Source organism: Ooceraea biroi, chromosome 3 (assembly GCF_003672135.1).
Source record: "Ooceraea biroi isolate clonal line C1 chromosome 3, Obir_v5.4, whole genome shotgun sequence".
NCBI classification, from domain to species: domain Eukaryota; kingdom Metazoa; phylum Arthropoda; class Insecta; order Hymenoptera; family Formicidae; genus Ooceraea; species Ooceraea biroi.
In genome coordinates this window covers 983,766-1,000,920 of record NC_039508.1, presented here as the reverse complement: position 1 = coordinate 1,000,920, position 17,155 = coordinate 983,766, and the positions used below count along the sequence as shown (strand labels likewise).

General features: G+C 40.0%; 1 protein-coding gene across 3 annotated transcripts in view; it reads left to right on the top strand.

Annotated features, from left to right (window-relative positions):
* The window catches only part of LOC105277415, a 205,561-nt gene extending 188,617 nt beyond the window's left edge, over window positions 1–16,944 (top strand). Inside the window, exons 5-9 of one of the 3 annotated variants that reach the window (XM_011335762.2) lie at window positions 128–5,167; window positions 5,438–5,602; window positions 7,130–7,277; window positions 9,812–10,058; window positions 11,130–16,944. In XM_011335762.2, the coding sequence (XP_011334064.1) occupies window positions 128–5,167; window positions 5,438–5,602; window positions 7,130–7,277; window positions 9,812–10,058; window positions 11,130–11,367 (5,838 nt within the window). In that variant the 3' untranslated portion in view covers window positions 11,368–16,944. Of the gene's footprint in view, window positions 1–127; window positions 5,168–5,437; window positions 5,603–7,129; window positions 7,278–9,808; window positions 10,059–11,129 lie in introns of all 3 variants that reach the window. The other 2 variants (XM_011335761.2, XM_011335764.2) reach the window with 2 other exon arrangements.
* The last annotated feature ends 211 nt before the right edge of the window (window positions 16,945–17,155 follow it).

The following is a 17,155-nucleotide window of genomic DNA, read 5'->3' as shown; positions in this document are numbered from 1 at the left end:
TTGCCGTTTCAAAATGATTTCCTAGGTAGATGTCCTGAATGTTTTGCTCCCTCTCTCGCTTTCGCTCTCGCTCTTTATATTTTATTCTATATATTTATGTGTTTACGTATAATTGTTTGATTTGCAGGTATGGCCAATCGCGATCCCGAATCTTCAAGTCCAACAAAATGGCCAACAAGTCTGTCATCAGTCTTTAAATTCACCTTCTCAAAATCATGACGTGAACAGTTGCGCAAGAAATTCTCAACAGCGATTAAATCAACATAATATGTCGGGCATGCTGATGGGCAATCCGCTGATTATGAATCAGCAGAGTACAAATTTCAATAATATGACTCAACAGCAGCAACAGCTTTTACAGCAGCAGCATCAACAATTGATTTTACAGCAACAACAGCAGCAGCAGCAACAGCAACAACTCATTCAGCAGCATATTTCGCAACAACAGCAGCAGCCACAGCAGCTATTATCGCATCAACAGCAATTGCAACAGATGCAAATACTTCAACAACAGCAACAACAAGAGCAACAGCAGCATCAAAATACCGTGGTAAATCAATTAACGCAACAGCAAACGCCTCATTACATTAATCAGCAGCCTTTACACGTAATGCAACAACAGCAGCAGCAACAGCAGCAGCAGCAACAACAGCAGTTACATTTACAGCAAATCCAAAAACATAACATTCAACAACAGCAGCATTTGGCACAAGAAATGGATCAGTCACAATCGGCAAATTACAATGCTCAGCATCCGACAGAAAATTATGTCCATCATATGCAGTCGTCGCAAATGCCAAATCAAACCTCCCTCCATCCACAATTACATCAACTTCATCAGCATCAAATGCAACCGCAACAATCGCAACAGAATCAACACGTCATGCAGTCCCAGCCGGCAGATCATTTCCAAATGCAAATTCAACAGCAGCTACAACAACAACAGCAGCAGCAACAGCAACAACAGCATCAACAACAGATATCACAAGTGTGCATTCAGCCGCAGTATCAGAATCAACTAAACCATCATTCCGTGGATGTCATGCAACAACAGACTGGTTCAACTGTGATGACCAACATGAATGCTACCGATATGCAAAACAGACATAATCGAACACCATCAATCACTGACGAAGATTTAAATGCGAAACAATTACAACAACAGCAGCAGCAGCAGCAGCAACAACAACAGCAGCAGCAGCAGCAACAACAGCAGCAACAACAACAACTCCTGTTACATAATCATTCGATGCAACGACACCACGTGGTTCAGAATGGTGGATTGCCGAATAATCCCCATGAAAATGTTCAGCGAATGTACGCGCAAAATCAAGTACAATATCCCGTACGCAGTTTCGATCCTTCTAAAGGAGCGAATACAGACGCCAAGATGGGACATCAACAGCAATTTGTTCTGTCCAATCATACGGGAAGAAGCCCGAACGCCAGCCACGCCGTCGAGGCGCAGCAATCTGGTATGGGACCAAACGGGCAACCCGGCAATATGCATTTCAATAACAGAACACCACCGTGGCAGCAGAATCGCACTGCGGCCGTATCCCATCAACCGTCCCTGGTCACGGTACAGAACATTACCTGCAACTCGTTCGATCGCGTGCCACCACTTCATCATCACATTCCACAGGCTTCCACCTGGACGGATGAGGCCGCGCGGAAGAAGGCGAAGCCGAATAAGATAATAGTAAAGAAACAACGTCAGCACGGTGTCGCGGAATCGTCGAGAACGAACAATGGGTTAGAGCACTCGGTGCCGAGTCCGGTAGACGAGTTTAGTGAAAAGAATCAGCAGAATAATGGACAGATAGGTTCGACATTCAATAGCAGCGGTCCTTCGTTCCTAGAGGATCCTAGCGGATACCTCGCCCAGCAGACGGCGCTGCTGAACAGCACAATATCGAGGCAAACTGGTGTTAGTAGCTCTCAAGTGGGCATGTTAAATAATAATCCCAAATCGTCGCCTCAGACCAGTCATGGCATGCACGTGCCTAACAACGCTGCCTATCTTTCTCAACCAAAGCCTTCCTCTATCGCCAGTCCCACGAGTACATCGTCATTCGCTTCTGTAAAAAATCATGCGACATCGCCGGTTGTTGTACACAGTAGTATGACGCCAACGTCGAGCAACAGCGGCACTGATTCCGAGAGTAGCCCATGTCAAGGGTGTGTCACCAGTGCCGACACTCAATCCTACATTCAGGATCAGTATAAGCAGCAGATGCAGCGGCAGTACCTGATGCACACGGATCAGCGTGAGGATCCTGTTACCTCGTCAACATTTGGTGAGCGATATCAAACGAATAACCAGCAACAGGTTGACTCTAGACCGATACAAGGTGGTACTGTGAGTACAAGTCATGGGTCTCCAATCGGTACGAGTAGTCCAGCCAATTCGGATACACCGGCAGCCTCGACACCCGGAATCTCGCAACCGGCAACACCACAAAGCCTCATTTCGTCGCAGCCTGCAACGCCACATAGTTATTCGCAACCACCAACACCTCATTCGCACGTATCGGGGCAAATGCCACCACAGACCCTAACTCCACAAGCGCAACAGCAACCATCGCAGTCCTTAATCAGTGGTAGTATCCAGGAACAAAGATCTGACACTCCCAGTTCCGCTACAATGAGTTCCAGCGGAATTCCACCTAGCACCTCGCCGTCACAAACGTCTTCATCGGCATCGGACAATTTAACATCGCAAGTGAAACGACAAATAACGACGAAGCAAAATTCGTTGGACGGATATCAACCTCATCCGCATACTGTTAATGCCGTTTCCAGGATACCTATGAACACCTTCAGCGGAACATCATCCGTGATAACGACCATGGCAAGTGGCCATACAGTCAGTAGTAATACGATCACCTCTGTCTTAGCCGGCAGAGCGAATACCGCGACTGTTTCTATAAACACACCATCTGCGATACTAAATCCCGCGATACCTAATCTCTTGCCGAATAAACCGCAACATCAGCCACAATCTACAGCATTGACAAATATATCTGGTACTCCGATTACCACTCATTCGACCGCGCCACATAGTCAATCTTCGACTATGAGTGTGTCCAAATCTCCACTCGAAATGGTTCAGAGCGTCGTTAGCAGCATACAAGTACCTCAAGCGAACGCGAACTCATCGATGCAGCCACAAACTCAGCAGCAACAGCAGCACCAACAGCAGCAGCAGCAGCAGCAGCAGCAACATCAACATCAACAGCAGCAGCACCATCCTCAAGCAAACGTTCAAGTTCATAATGTCCTCACTTCTGGTGGTATATTGAAGCATCCTGCTGGGTCAACATTGCCACCTGGTCATATATTGGTGTCTAGTGGCGGTCAGCTCATAATGGCGAGTACCGGATCGGCTATTAACGGCGTGATGGCGCCTCCACCACCAAAAATCATCTCCAACGCCAATTCTATGCCACCGCTATCGGTCTCGCCAATGGTTACCAGCGTGACTGGAGCTGTTAGTCAAGTCATTCCCGCGGTGGGTGTAGCTCAGCAAGTGATAGGACAACCCACGGTACTCGTTAACACTATCCAGACTCCAGTGTTGATCCAGCCTGGTGTGATGACGATGGACGGTATAAGTCAGAATGTACAGATACCACATTTGACGGTCGCTACCGGAAACGTTATACAGAACACCCAATCAATCCTTGATGCGAACCAGGATGTGTCCAGGACTGTCGGTGCCAATCAAGGCATGACGGTGAATCGGCAGCCGGCACTACTGTCACCAGAGTCGGGGATGACCAAGAAAAAGGCGTACAAAAAACGAAAAACCAATCCGCAAACCGTGGCGTCGATGCTGCACATCGCCTCGTCTCAGCAGAATGCCGGTATGCTTATGCAGTCGCAGTCGAACTTTGCCCAACAAAACTTCCAGGCGCAGAGCATAGGTGGGCCCATGCTTCAGGCGCTAACCATCGTGCCGGGCAAAGGCGGAGCGCCGGCGCAATTGGTCATGAATGGTCAGACTGGCGCTGCGTCCGCGCAATTCAATGCTCAACAGATAATTACGAATCCACAACCGGCTCAACAAATAAATCTTCTCCAACCAGTCAATTTGTTGAACGGTGCAACTGGAATGGTGCAGAATTTCCCTACCATCCAGCAGTTTATTGTGCCCGGTTTGGGCAGCATGGTCATGTCCGCTGATGGAACGGCCACATTGCTACAGGATACGGGTAACATTGGAATGCAGCTGCAGATACAGAATGTCAACGGCCAGAATGTGCTCACGCCAGTGCAGAGTCATGGCGGTATATTCAATCCGAGTCAAAGCATACTAGCTGCCGGTCCAGCCGGAATGGTGATACGTACACCACAGGCAACCAGTGGCAAAATCATTCAGCAGCACAGTCCGGGAGCGCAATTTCTCTCACCAAACAGCGGTCAGTTTCTAGTGAACGGAACAACGTCTTTCGGAAATCAGCTGAGCCCGATAGTGGCGAACGTGAGTCCGAATCAGCAAGTAACGTTCAACACTTCGCAAGTGAGGCCGAACATGCAGGGTCAACAGGAGTTCATACAAATGAACGGGCAAACGCTGATGGTACCTTGTGCAACCGCTCAAAATATTGCCGTCTCCTCTGCATCGAATCAACAGAACACAACCTTTGTCCAGCAGAACACAACGATTGTGCAGCAGCAGACGACCATGGTCTCGAATAATCAGATACCAAATTTTCAAAACGCAGCTTCTAACGGCGGGCAAACTGTCGATCCTTCCTTAAACCTCGATCACAATCAGTCGTATATTCTGAGCTCTGGCATGATTCAGGGAAAAGCGGTGTCATCGTCTCCTAAAAGCGATGTAAATTCACCATCCGATCAGAACGTCGAGCAGCAGCAGTACGTGCTTACTAGTAGCAATACGACCGTTGTGGATAAAGCGGCCCAGCAAAACGAGCAGCATAGTCCACTTATGGCAAGGCACTCCGTTTCGACGCAAACCGCCGGAAATCAGACGAACGTGGCACAATCGGCAATGATGCGGCAAGGATCACCACCCGATACGACCACTCATAGTCCAGGGAACAGTCAAAGGTCCAACAGCCCGGCCGTGGATACTACTACGCATGGTGCAGCCTCACCGGCGCCTCCAATCACCGCCAGACATCATTCGTCGTCTACGGTAAAAAATAATTTGGAGCATAAAAATATCTATTTAGTTTTTTGATATATATATATATATATATCTTCTTATCATAAAAATAAATGCGTAGAAAATATCTCCACATGTTGCTATTATTCATGTTTTTATAACAATGCTATATATTTTTATAATGATAAATAATATTCAGTTTGAAACTCATCTGAAATCCTCTTTTGATGATCTTATGATCGAAGAATAACACAATGTTCATCACACACTATTATCATGCCGTGTGCAATTTCTTTTCAGCCTATGGTTCATTGCGTGTCGAGCAGCGAACCGGATTCGGGCGACGCACAGGTGGCATCAGAGGATTGGAGAATGCAGAGTATCGCTACCAAGGAGATCACGTTGAATCAACCAAGTTTGCACGGAAAAACCTATGTGGAGTCGACGGTAACCACTGGGATCCAGGTTGGTACCCACATAGAGCAGGTCAACCGTCATCTAACTGTAATAGACATGCACCAGCCAGCCGATACGACACACCCAGAAAACACATACGCTGACTCACAGGAGTATATGGACACTTCATCACCAAATCATTCCATTAATTCAGACACAATGGACCACTCTACCGTGGAAGATCAGCTAAGCGTCAGTAAAGAAATGACGGACGTTTCCTATTCGGAGATCGAGGTCAATCCGTTATCGATCATAAGTCACGGTCATTATCAGCCTATCCTCTATCATGGCCAGCACTATGTCCCTAATGCGAACGTTTATCGACAGCAAGCCCTAGTGCCAGATCATGCTCATTATACCATGTTGCCGCAAGTTAATAACAAATTCGACGACAAATCATGCGCCGATAGTAATCGTGTCGGTAGTCAAATCGTGCAGCATGTCATGGAGCAAGACGAGGTCGATCAAAATTCCGAAGAGAAATTATTGGAGCGTCATAACACCGGTGTTTCATATTGTTCGCAAAATGTCGGCGGCTATCCGCAAAAATTCGTCAACGTTGGCATTACGCCGTCCGGTATTTATCCGCATTTGTATAATTATAGATCTGATCCTAATGGCATTGCTGTTGTTAATTACACACCTAGTAAGCAAGCCTACATTAATCCATATGTCTATAATCAGTTCGTATATGCGCAAGAAGACGACGATGCTGAGGAAAGTGATTCATCGTCCGACGACGAGTAATCGTAGATTTCTTTTCGCGCGCGGGTTGTAAAATTAATTAATTTTATAAATGAAAATGAAGTAGGCATCAGTGGCATTATTAGGTTGCGATTTATCGATTACATTCTATATAATATTAAGTTTGTAATTAATTTGTATATTTAATAATTTTTACATTCGCACCCTGTGGCGTGAGAGCGCATACGCATACGTTTATTCGTAGCGTTATTATTTAAATCGTACATGGCAATAATGTAATTGTATTATTAATCGTGTGTTGATCGGATTAATCAGGAAATCAATCATTTTTATATATTAGCGGAAAAAAATAAATTTTTACTGAGCAATATTCTTCTGATAAAAATTATGTGATTTTGAACATTCACCTGATGAAAAAATACCTTGCAACGTAAGCATGCGTAAGCAGAGTTTGAGTTTGTCTCTTTTGGTATCATTATTGTTTGCATGCAAATTAAACCAAATTTGTCGCGCGAGTTTTGCATTAAAAAAGCATGGGAGACGTCGGTTGAAGTATTAAAAATTTTAAATCTTATCACTGATCTCTTTCTTTCTTTTTAATTTTATTTTTTCTTATTTTCACATTATTTCCACTTTGGCAAATTTAAATTAAATTTTGCAGAAGCGCTCCTGTCTCCTATGCTCGGTCGGGAGATGCCATAAAATCATTGTGGATCGTGAAACGGGATTTAAATAAGATAAAGATGATACGTCGGCACTTTGATACATTGAAATGATATTAGCATGCGATTGGTAGGCTTGTGCCTGAGTTGATCGAGTTGTATTTGACAGATCTATACGTCAGAGACGTTGAAGCAAGCCGAAGGTGTGGTGAGCACGGTGAGGTGCGAGGGCAGGGAACATGCCCTCGGCCGCGGAATCAAGCGAAAGCTGGACTCCATCCATTCCATGCATTCTACTCTGCATGAAGACCAAGATGGTCAGTATTGTATGGTACTCTTAGACGTTAATTGTACACGAGTAGTCAAAGTATTCCCGCTTGTAGTAGTAAAAATATTCTACGAAGAAACTTTCACGATAATCGAGGAAATATGAGAGAAAAAATACCATGGAGATTTATAAAATTAATATATACATAAAAATTTAAAAAATTTTTAATGAATAATATATTTAAAATCGATATTTTGGCGAATTGTGAATATTAATTTACATATTACATATCTCATAATTTAATGTAACCGTTAGTTCATTAGGTAAGTTGAGATTTTAATATAACATGTCGTAGAAGGTTTCTTCAGTAGGATGTTTAATAGTTGCTCTTTGCGTGACAGTGAGAAATGTAAAACATCAATCATTTTATTTATCAATCATCAATTTATTCGTATTATCTTTTAATCGTTTACGAAATAAAAAAAAGATGTTTTCAGTTACTCACTGTATAATTATTGTATGAATTTTATTATTAAGAATGCTTTTCAAATGATAATTTCTCTTTCAATCGTTAAATCGTCTGTAATATAGAAAAATAAATAAAGTGCTCGTAACACTTGTCTATCATTGGCATCAAACTGTCTAATCTATCATTGGCATTATCTAACTCGGCTTGCTGCTTCAATCATAATCTCCACCATGTCACCATTTCCTTTTCATAATCCTTTATTCATTCAATCAGTTTATTCATTCCGCTCATGCATGCTTGTCAGTGTAGTTGCATGGTGAAATGCGTGCTGCATTGCAATTGCTTTGATAGCAGCTTGTTTCGCTTTTTATTCGAAATTCTCGCGTTCCGCTCAAATTGGACGAGGAGCTGGGTCAAGGAAGATTGCTTCTCTCTTAATATCGAGATTTTATATTCGGAAGGATGCATAATATTTTATGCAAACCGAATTTTCCGTATCGATCTATAATAGCAACTCATTCGTTGTAACGTCGCCTTATTAATTATGTTAACGAGAAATCGAGGACAGCAGGTAAGTGGCACTAATATTAAAACAATCGTTCATCATCGTGTACGAGTCTCCAGCGTCGCTTGCGGAAGTGAAGAAATAACTGTTCTGACATTTGTAAATAATGTCCTCGGCGGTTTCTTTTTTGCGTTTACTAATTGGCTGTCAGGTTTGTTAATACCCCTGCAATTACATTCTCATCCGAGTGGCCGAGGGGCTTGAATCATATGTTCATTTCGGAAGGGGTGTGGCTCACTACCGTGTGTTATTGCGACGTACCTTGTACATATACATCCTCATACTTTACGTACAGCATGTGCATATTCCCGACGACGGAGATCGGATTTTTTTCCGAATTATTCCGCAGCGGATTGAAATTGAAGTGCGTTTGCAGCATAATAATGGCACATGAAAATACACAGCATTAACAATGGTGTATAAAGTTGGATTACATATCTGAAACGGCGCGGTAAATGCAATTGTTCCGTTATATTTAATGCGATCACATTCAGAACTGAATGGATTATTGTATAAGCTTTATATTTTTCTTGTTTCCACGTCAGAGAACTAACATTAATAGAAAAATCGATTTTTGTAATTTATCAAAACCGTAAAATCTGGTTTTTTCTGCGAAATATAAATACACATTATGAGTTCTCATAAATGCTTATGTATAGTTTTTTTTTTTTACTGTGGAGAAGGAAATTTGGAACGGGTAATATTCATATTGGCAAAAATCATTGCATGTGTCCGAACCATCTGATATTTCATTCTGCCTCTGATCTCGCCTACCACCATTGAATGAAGCTACTAATCATTTTTTAACGAGCACACATGCGAGCAAAAAGCACATTGTTACGATTGGACGAGTAGCGGTTGAACCATCAGTTTCGAACATCTCTCTGCGACACGCAGCATAAGCACACCGGAACGTTTTGCTGTTTTATGCGTTTGCACATCTTAATCGAGATCGATACAAATATATCAGATAGAAGTTACGCAGCGTTGTGTCACGATATATGTCGTGTATTTTTATATACACGTGTTTCGTAAAGTAATTAAGCTGAAATGGTTTCGGTAATTGCAAATTTGCAAATATTTATGTCAAATTTATTTCTTGGCGCGTATTATAAATTAAACGCTTTACATTATATTGTTATACTTTTTATGTACATTGAACAAAGTTCATTCGTTTTCTGTCTAAAATTTGTAAAGAAGATAAATTATGTGTGTGATGAAAAATATATCAAGTTTATCAAAACTAATGAGTAATAATGAGTAATAAAATAATTAGATTTGCGGTAACGAGGAAGGAAACGTGAAATTCTTTTCTAATTAAAAATATTTGCAATTCTATTAATTGATGTTTTATTAATAAATCAGTGTGTACTGTGCGATTCCTGAAAATTATCTCGTTTACACTCTGCGATAATTTCTCCAATCTAATATATCTGTACAAAAGTATATTCTCGGAGATGGGCTTTTTTATATTACTTAAATCACGCGAAATTTAGCCGAGATTGCGAATCTCTGAAAAATATCGTACCTTCTTTGAAACCCTCAGTAGCTGAGACAAAGGACGTAGACGACGGAAACCAATGGAAACTGATGGTCGGTGACCTAGTGTGGGGCGCAGCAAGAGGAAGTCCGGCCTGGCCGGGGAAAGTCGAGTCGCTGGGCCCCCCGGGTTCTATGATGGTTTGGGTCCGGTGGTACGGGGGCGGGGGCGGTCGCACCCAAGTTGATGTCAAGGCCCTCAAATCCCTCTCCGAAGGCCTCGAGGCGCACCATCGTGCCCGTAAAAAATTTAGGAAGTGAGTCACTCACCCCGACGGGGATGAACTGTCGAAAGATGAGAGCCTCTTATAGATGTCTTGCTTCGATAGATTTCGCGTTGATGCAAAAGTTGAGAGGGAAATAGAACGGGAGATGTGCCTGAGTATTTACGTGCCCAAATTTTTTTCTCGACCGGCATTCGATTTTGGAACCGCGCGCAACACAGATACGTTAATTCCTACTTTTCTTTAGCATTATTAAATATTAAAAAGTAGAGTTGCATTACTTTATTTTATTTTAGAGATCGCATACAATGGTATATGAATTTTTTATTAAATTTTAATTAAGCGCGATTGTATATTTTGAAAGGAAGTAATGAACGAAGAGTGAGATAAGCGTTACGCGAGACAGATCACAAGATATTCTCACTTGGATCGTATTATTAAAAGATAGAATAGATATAGATACACGAACGTGTATCTCAGTTATTAATAAATTCGTTTCTAATAGCGATAATCTTCCCTCTCGTTGGACTGGAGAGCTCTTACTGTCGATGAACGTAATTGTATAGCATCTATTAGTAAGCCAACAGCCAATTAAATCTACCCTGCGTAGCTTATTGCGTAGCTGCGGTTCAATATAAATTCTCGTTAACGCTAAAAGGATATTGATACTCTTACGTGCTTAGACATTAATATATTAAGTGGTTCTACTTCAATCTCAGCCATCTTTCTTCTCATTCCCTTTTCTTTTTATTCTACATTAAACATGTAATCCCAGTTGCTATAACACGCGACGATAGGCGATCGTGCAGATGTGTATTAAAAACATTCTGCATTAACAATCCGTATCTTTCTCGATTGAAGAAAAGATCTAATATTTCTGTAAATTATTTTGTTTTCTTTTCAGCAAGAAATTATTATAATACACGTTAATATTAGTGTATCCCAACATCGCCATTCATTGATACTTGGCCTTTTAGTCGCGATTGTGTTAGCTTCTAGACCATTTTACTGTTGTTCTAAATGATCGAATCGCACACAGCGGATCGCTGGTAATCACCTCTGTACTAACTGTACGATTTTCTCGTTCTTCCCCTATTTTTCTAGAAGTCGTAAATTGAATATGCAATTGGAAAACGCGATACAAGAGGCGATGGCGGAACTGGACAAGATGACGGAGGCCTCCAGCGACCAGAAAGATATCAAAAAATCATCGAAGGTGACGTCGCCGGCAACCAGCTCGAAGGGCATCAGCAGCGCTGGCAAGTCGGAGGCTAAGAGGTCGTCGAAGAGAGTCGTGGCCACCGTGGACCATGCCAAAGCCGAACAGAAACAATGCCGGTGATCCGCGTCGATCGCGGTCGTTTAGCGTGTTAGTGCGAACGTCCTGAAAATCGACGACTCACATCTGTCATAAATCGCGAGGTCCGCAGGAAGATCTTCGCGCAGAAATGTAATTAGTCAGCTTCAGTTTAATAAATTATTAATAAATTTACAAAGTACACGTCCTTTCCTCATAAATTATCGATCGACACACACTTTCGTTTGCTTGAACTGATAACTTGCATTAAGAGCGATCGCGACACAATAGCGATATAATTTGGTGCAACCAATGTGGATTTTATTGTGATTCCGACGGCGAGAGATTCATAAGATCTGTTGATGCAGAAATACGTGATGCTACGATCACATTAACGCGGCTATAATAAAGGCCGTTGTGTAGGAATCATCTCGAGTGTATAACGCATATTAAATCTTGGCGCTCGCGCTGTGACTTGCATTCGGACAGTCAGGATTTTCCAGAATTGTTAAGAGGATTTATCTCCGAGTAAAAGACCCTACATGAAAACGTTCAAGCTTTTTTCCTGTCATGCAGCTTAATCGATACGCTTCAAGACGCTCATAGTATCGTATGATTATATGAGAAGCGTCTCCTGATGACATAATCAAAACGCTCGTCTATGATCTATTAAACCGAAAACGCGTTTCTCGATTCTCTGAATGCGGAAACGATGGCCATGGGAACGCGATGCTAAATGTACAGCCGTTTTGTACAACGGTCTCATACGTAACACTATAAATAGCATTTTACTATCGTTTTCTTTCTCGTAAATTTACCGGTAAAGCCTAAACGATCATAACATTCGTTACAACAACTTCGGTGCTTCTGTTTGCGATGATTGTATTTACACTTAATAGGACAATGCGATCGGGCATGTAAAACTGTAATTGCATAATCAATAGCGAGAGAAAGAGAGAGAAAGAGGGATATAAAACGCAAGAAATATATATACTATGGCCGATTTATTATTATACGGAACAGGCCTACACATAGCATGCGTTCTTAGATTATTTATACCCTACATATATGTATGTAACCACGTACAGAGAGTAAGAAGACGGGAGTGATAATTTTCCATAGGCGTTTTTCAACTGACAGAAGGGAAATCACGTTTATCATCGGCGCGCCGATGTTCGGAGACGCCGGAATGATTCCTGAAAATACTATACTCGCACCAACATATTTTAGGCGATCGTAAGCAGACGTGTATAGTTTTAAAAAAATATTTTTGCGAACGAACCTTCATTACTACCCCTACATACTACCCCTAGAGAGTAATGCATTGTTTTAGACGGCTATACACGGAACGTGAATGCTTGTTTTATCGCGACAACGTCGCGCCACACAAGCTCGTTGAAGCATTTTAAATCTACATGTGTCCCGCAGGATGCTTTTGACCTGCGCGATCATTTTTTTAACGGTGTTTCTCTAATAACATAGACGTGGAACACGCTACGACTGAATAATTCACGGGTCGATTTTGTATACAATAGCGAAGCAATCTGGAAACCGCTGCAGAAACAGATTTGCGATTTCCAAATTTTTAACGGGTACACATGAGCAATTGATTTTTATCGTCGTTTTAAATTCATCCAGATTCTTTGGATCGAATAACAAATCTCTAGATCTTTAGATTGCTAAAAAAATCACATAGTGCTGACGATGAAATAAAAACGATGAAATTTTGTGGTAAAACTTAAAATTTGTCATTGATTTGAAATTCATTAAAAAGGACGTTTTGTCTTTACGTTTCCCCTTAAGAAATTCGGTAATTAGTATCTTGATCGCACAGCATGACGCATCGGAGTGGCAAATATACTTCTTCAAAGTGCAAACGAGTGTTACATTAAACGTGTTGGGATTCAATTCTAATTTCAGGAATGATATAGTGATCGTTCACGAGGAACGGCAGACTCGAAGCTGCGATAAAAATCTCAACTTCACATCTGCATTTTCGAGATAGCTTTCGAAAACGTATGATAGACAATAAAGAAGATGCAAGTATCAAAACACATCGCGTGATTCTTGATTCACGTTTTTTCGCGACTCGTGGTTTTTTCATTTCCTTGAACGAACGCACCCGCGCATCCTGAATCTTGATCCTGATCGGCGTTAAGAAACGTCACGACAGTATCAGCTGCATAATACTTAACTACGAAACGGGTCCGCACAGATTTTTTAATGTTATATTATGCCTGTAAATATATGTCAACCGTAACGATAATCGTCGTGCATTAATGACGAATGCAGCGCGGATGTATAAGAACAATCGACGAAGTAACGAATTCACGGGGAAACATTTAACACGTTCCCTACCGCGTATATCATTTTCGGTATACACTGAAACTCATTTTCAGGTCAACTGATATTTTTATCATTGGTAAATAAAATGTAAGAAAATAATTTTTTTCTTCGTATCACTATTATATGCTTCATGATCATGTTTGTTAGTTTCACTATTTACTCTGCTAAAAAAATTAATTTCCAGCTCAAAAAGTATAAAAATAGATAAGTTTTACATATTTATCAAACTCTATAACGTTTTTGGTACACATGCTGAAAATGACAACTACTTAAAACTTGGCAGGAAACGTGTTAAATATGCGCAGAAACGCGAATCCGTAAACATAGGTTTGTGCTCTGAGATTAAATCGGAACTGCTCTATATCAAAAGGCAACTGCTTGATGTGACCGGATATCTGCGAGTTGATATCACGATCCTTTCGTGAAGGATCTTTCCGCAAACAAAGTCCTAATCAAGCCGTGTGCGCGTCTCTACTTAAGGACAATTATATATCAAAGTAAATCAAAAGCTCGCGATATCACATATTACTCGCTAAGTTTCACAATGTCAAAGAAATCTTCGACAGAGGAGAATCGCTCTTAACTTATGAATAAAGTTATCTCTCGCTTCCCGCGATTCGTGGCATTTCATCGTGACCAAGAAGCGTTGCACATCGCAACGCAACGTTTTATTTAATGAATGGCGAAAGACATATCACACCAGCCGCGAACGACAATTTTTCGAAATCAGCACGTTTTCGGTAAAATGTACTATACGAAAATGAAGAAAAAATAAGATAATAGAAAAAATCGAAGAATGGCTGGCGTCACTGTACACACAACGGGACCGTTTAACGTTAAGATACTAATAATTTTATTCAATTTTCTTTGTCTCGGAGAGAATAATTGAGGGTCACTTTTGGAAAAGTTGACTGAACAAGAAAGTTTCAGAGCTGATTTGCATACGAATCCATTTAACTTAAAATTCAAATGGAAATAATTTTGCTAATTAATTATTTCTAATTTTTAAACAATTTGATTACTCTTCATAATATGAAATTTTTTTCATTATTTAACAATGTTTAATTATTAATTATTTAACAATGTTTAATTGTTAATTATTTAACAATAAATATATGGTAATAGTTTTTGAGAAATGCAATCATGCAACAAGTTACTACATTTCTACTCAATAAATATTTGTCTGAAATATGAAAGTAATCAACAAAATGTATTTCTGCTGTAATTTTTCAGTTCGATCGATGTTGACTTTTATAAAACTGGCTCTCAATTTAACGTATAGGTCTTCGCTAGTTTTTCTCCTCTGGGATTGATGTGAAAACCAGCTTGCCGAGAGTACTTGTCCCTTCACTCTCCCAAGCGTCCAATGCGAGAGTGATTGTAGCTTAAAAACCAGTGAAAACTTTTACCTCAGTGACATATACGCAAGAATCAAACGTCTTAAAAAAAACGAGAATATATACTGTAGTGCCGATGTCCTTTGTACATTTTCCATGATATTGTAAATATATATATATATATACACACATATGTACGCGCCCACCTCCCCATTACTGATAATTATGTTGTATGATTGATAGACGATGAACAGGATTGTTTAATGCTGATGCGAATGTCGGCGAATGGTATTAATTAATATGTGAGCTGTCGAGTTGGACAAATTGAGAGTATTATATAATCTTAACATCAACATCGAAATTTTCGTAGTTTGGATTGTTTGAAATATTGCGAGGAGGAAGAAAAGAATATTTGTACAGAGCTTAAAAAAAATTTCTTACGGGTAATTACGTGATGTAAGTGAGACATTTAATATATGTCATGTTTTTTTTATACTTTATATAATACTGTATGTGTGAAAGAAAAATTACAAAGAAATCATTTTTCAATCTAGTATCTTATGCTACGACTATATGCATTTGTCTTTAACGTGCTAATCCATTTATTCAAACTTTGATTCTTCGCATAAAATCATTATTATTATTATTCGTGTAAAGTTAAGTAAAAAAAGTAGATTTTTTGCAGATAAAATTCTTTTCTCGCTAGCTCAGCTCGACAGCATGAATTTAACGAAGGGCCTACATCGTTAAAGGGCGTATGCGTTGTGTCGCGCCGACTGGACGAAGAATTAGATTAAAAAGATTATTGGCGATGGTTTAATCGAACGGACAACTATTAGGCGTGCGCGGTAAATCTTTTTTGGAGAATTATATACCGATAGTTATTGGAACGTGAGTGAGATTCACGAGGTTTTCGGCAGATATTTATTGCTATTATTATTTATCAAAAGTAGAGTATTTACGGAGCGTCTCGTTCGCTTGTTGTGTTTTGAGAGAGATATAACGAAGAAACGGTGCATACAGGCCACTTTTATCCCCTGTAACGGAATGTACAGTGTGCATGTGCGCGCAAAAGTGTATATAACGGAGGAGTGTGCATGTGTGAGAGAATCGAGAAGAAACAAACGAGAAACGGAATCCTTTTAGCGAGCGAACATGATTGCGAGTGGCACCAAATAAAAGAAAGAGAAAAGCAAAAGGGATGAAACTGTTTTACTAGTAGGGACAAACGACTTATCGTGATCGCATTAGCAGTTAACAAATTTAGGAGAAAAATGTGAATGCACTTTCGATGTATAATATGAATATTATTGCAGATATGTAATACGTATTATATATCAACTGTCAGTGGTATTACAATAAGAGATGATAATTTTATATTTACAAGATAGAGGAGAGAACAAGAGAGTGAGCGAGAGAGAGAGAGAGAGAGAGAGAGAGAGAGATCGTTAAATCTAAATGAATGTAATATACTTATGTATGATGAGAGAAACTCCTCATTCCCCCGATTTCCCTCCCATAATTCCAGTGCTAGGAGAAATTAGCAAAAACTACCTTATTTATATATAATACTTGGCATAATATTTATATATAAATATATAAATATGAATATATATAAATATATAAATATATAAATATAAATATGAATGCAAATATATAAATATAAATATACATATATATATATATACATACACACACATACACACACAACATGAGAGATAGAATTCAAAGTAAAAAAGGAAATAGTCTCGGGAAGCAATATTTGCTGAGTCCGAGAAAAAGTATGAAGCTATGTGATCCACTACTACTCTAGTAGCTTTTAGCTGTAAAGACTTATACTTTATTTTGTAAATTTTGTTTATACAATGTTTGATCGTTCACGCATAATATTGTATGTGAAACTAAGTTAATAAATAACATTAACACATGTGAAGTTGAATCTTGTGTAGTCTATTTCATTACTCCATCCATAGATAAGCAGCGATATCTTTCTGCTAATATCCTCAGTTTTTATCTTTATAATAATTGAAAAGTATACTGTAATGCCTTATGATTTCTTATGATTATAATTTTCTGCGTCATATCGTTTGATATAAGCTTTAAGTGCACGCGCAATTACTTTCATGACATTTCTTTCAGTATAAACCGAT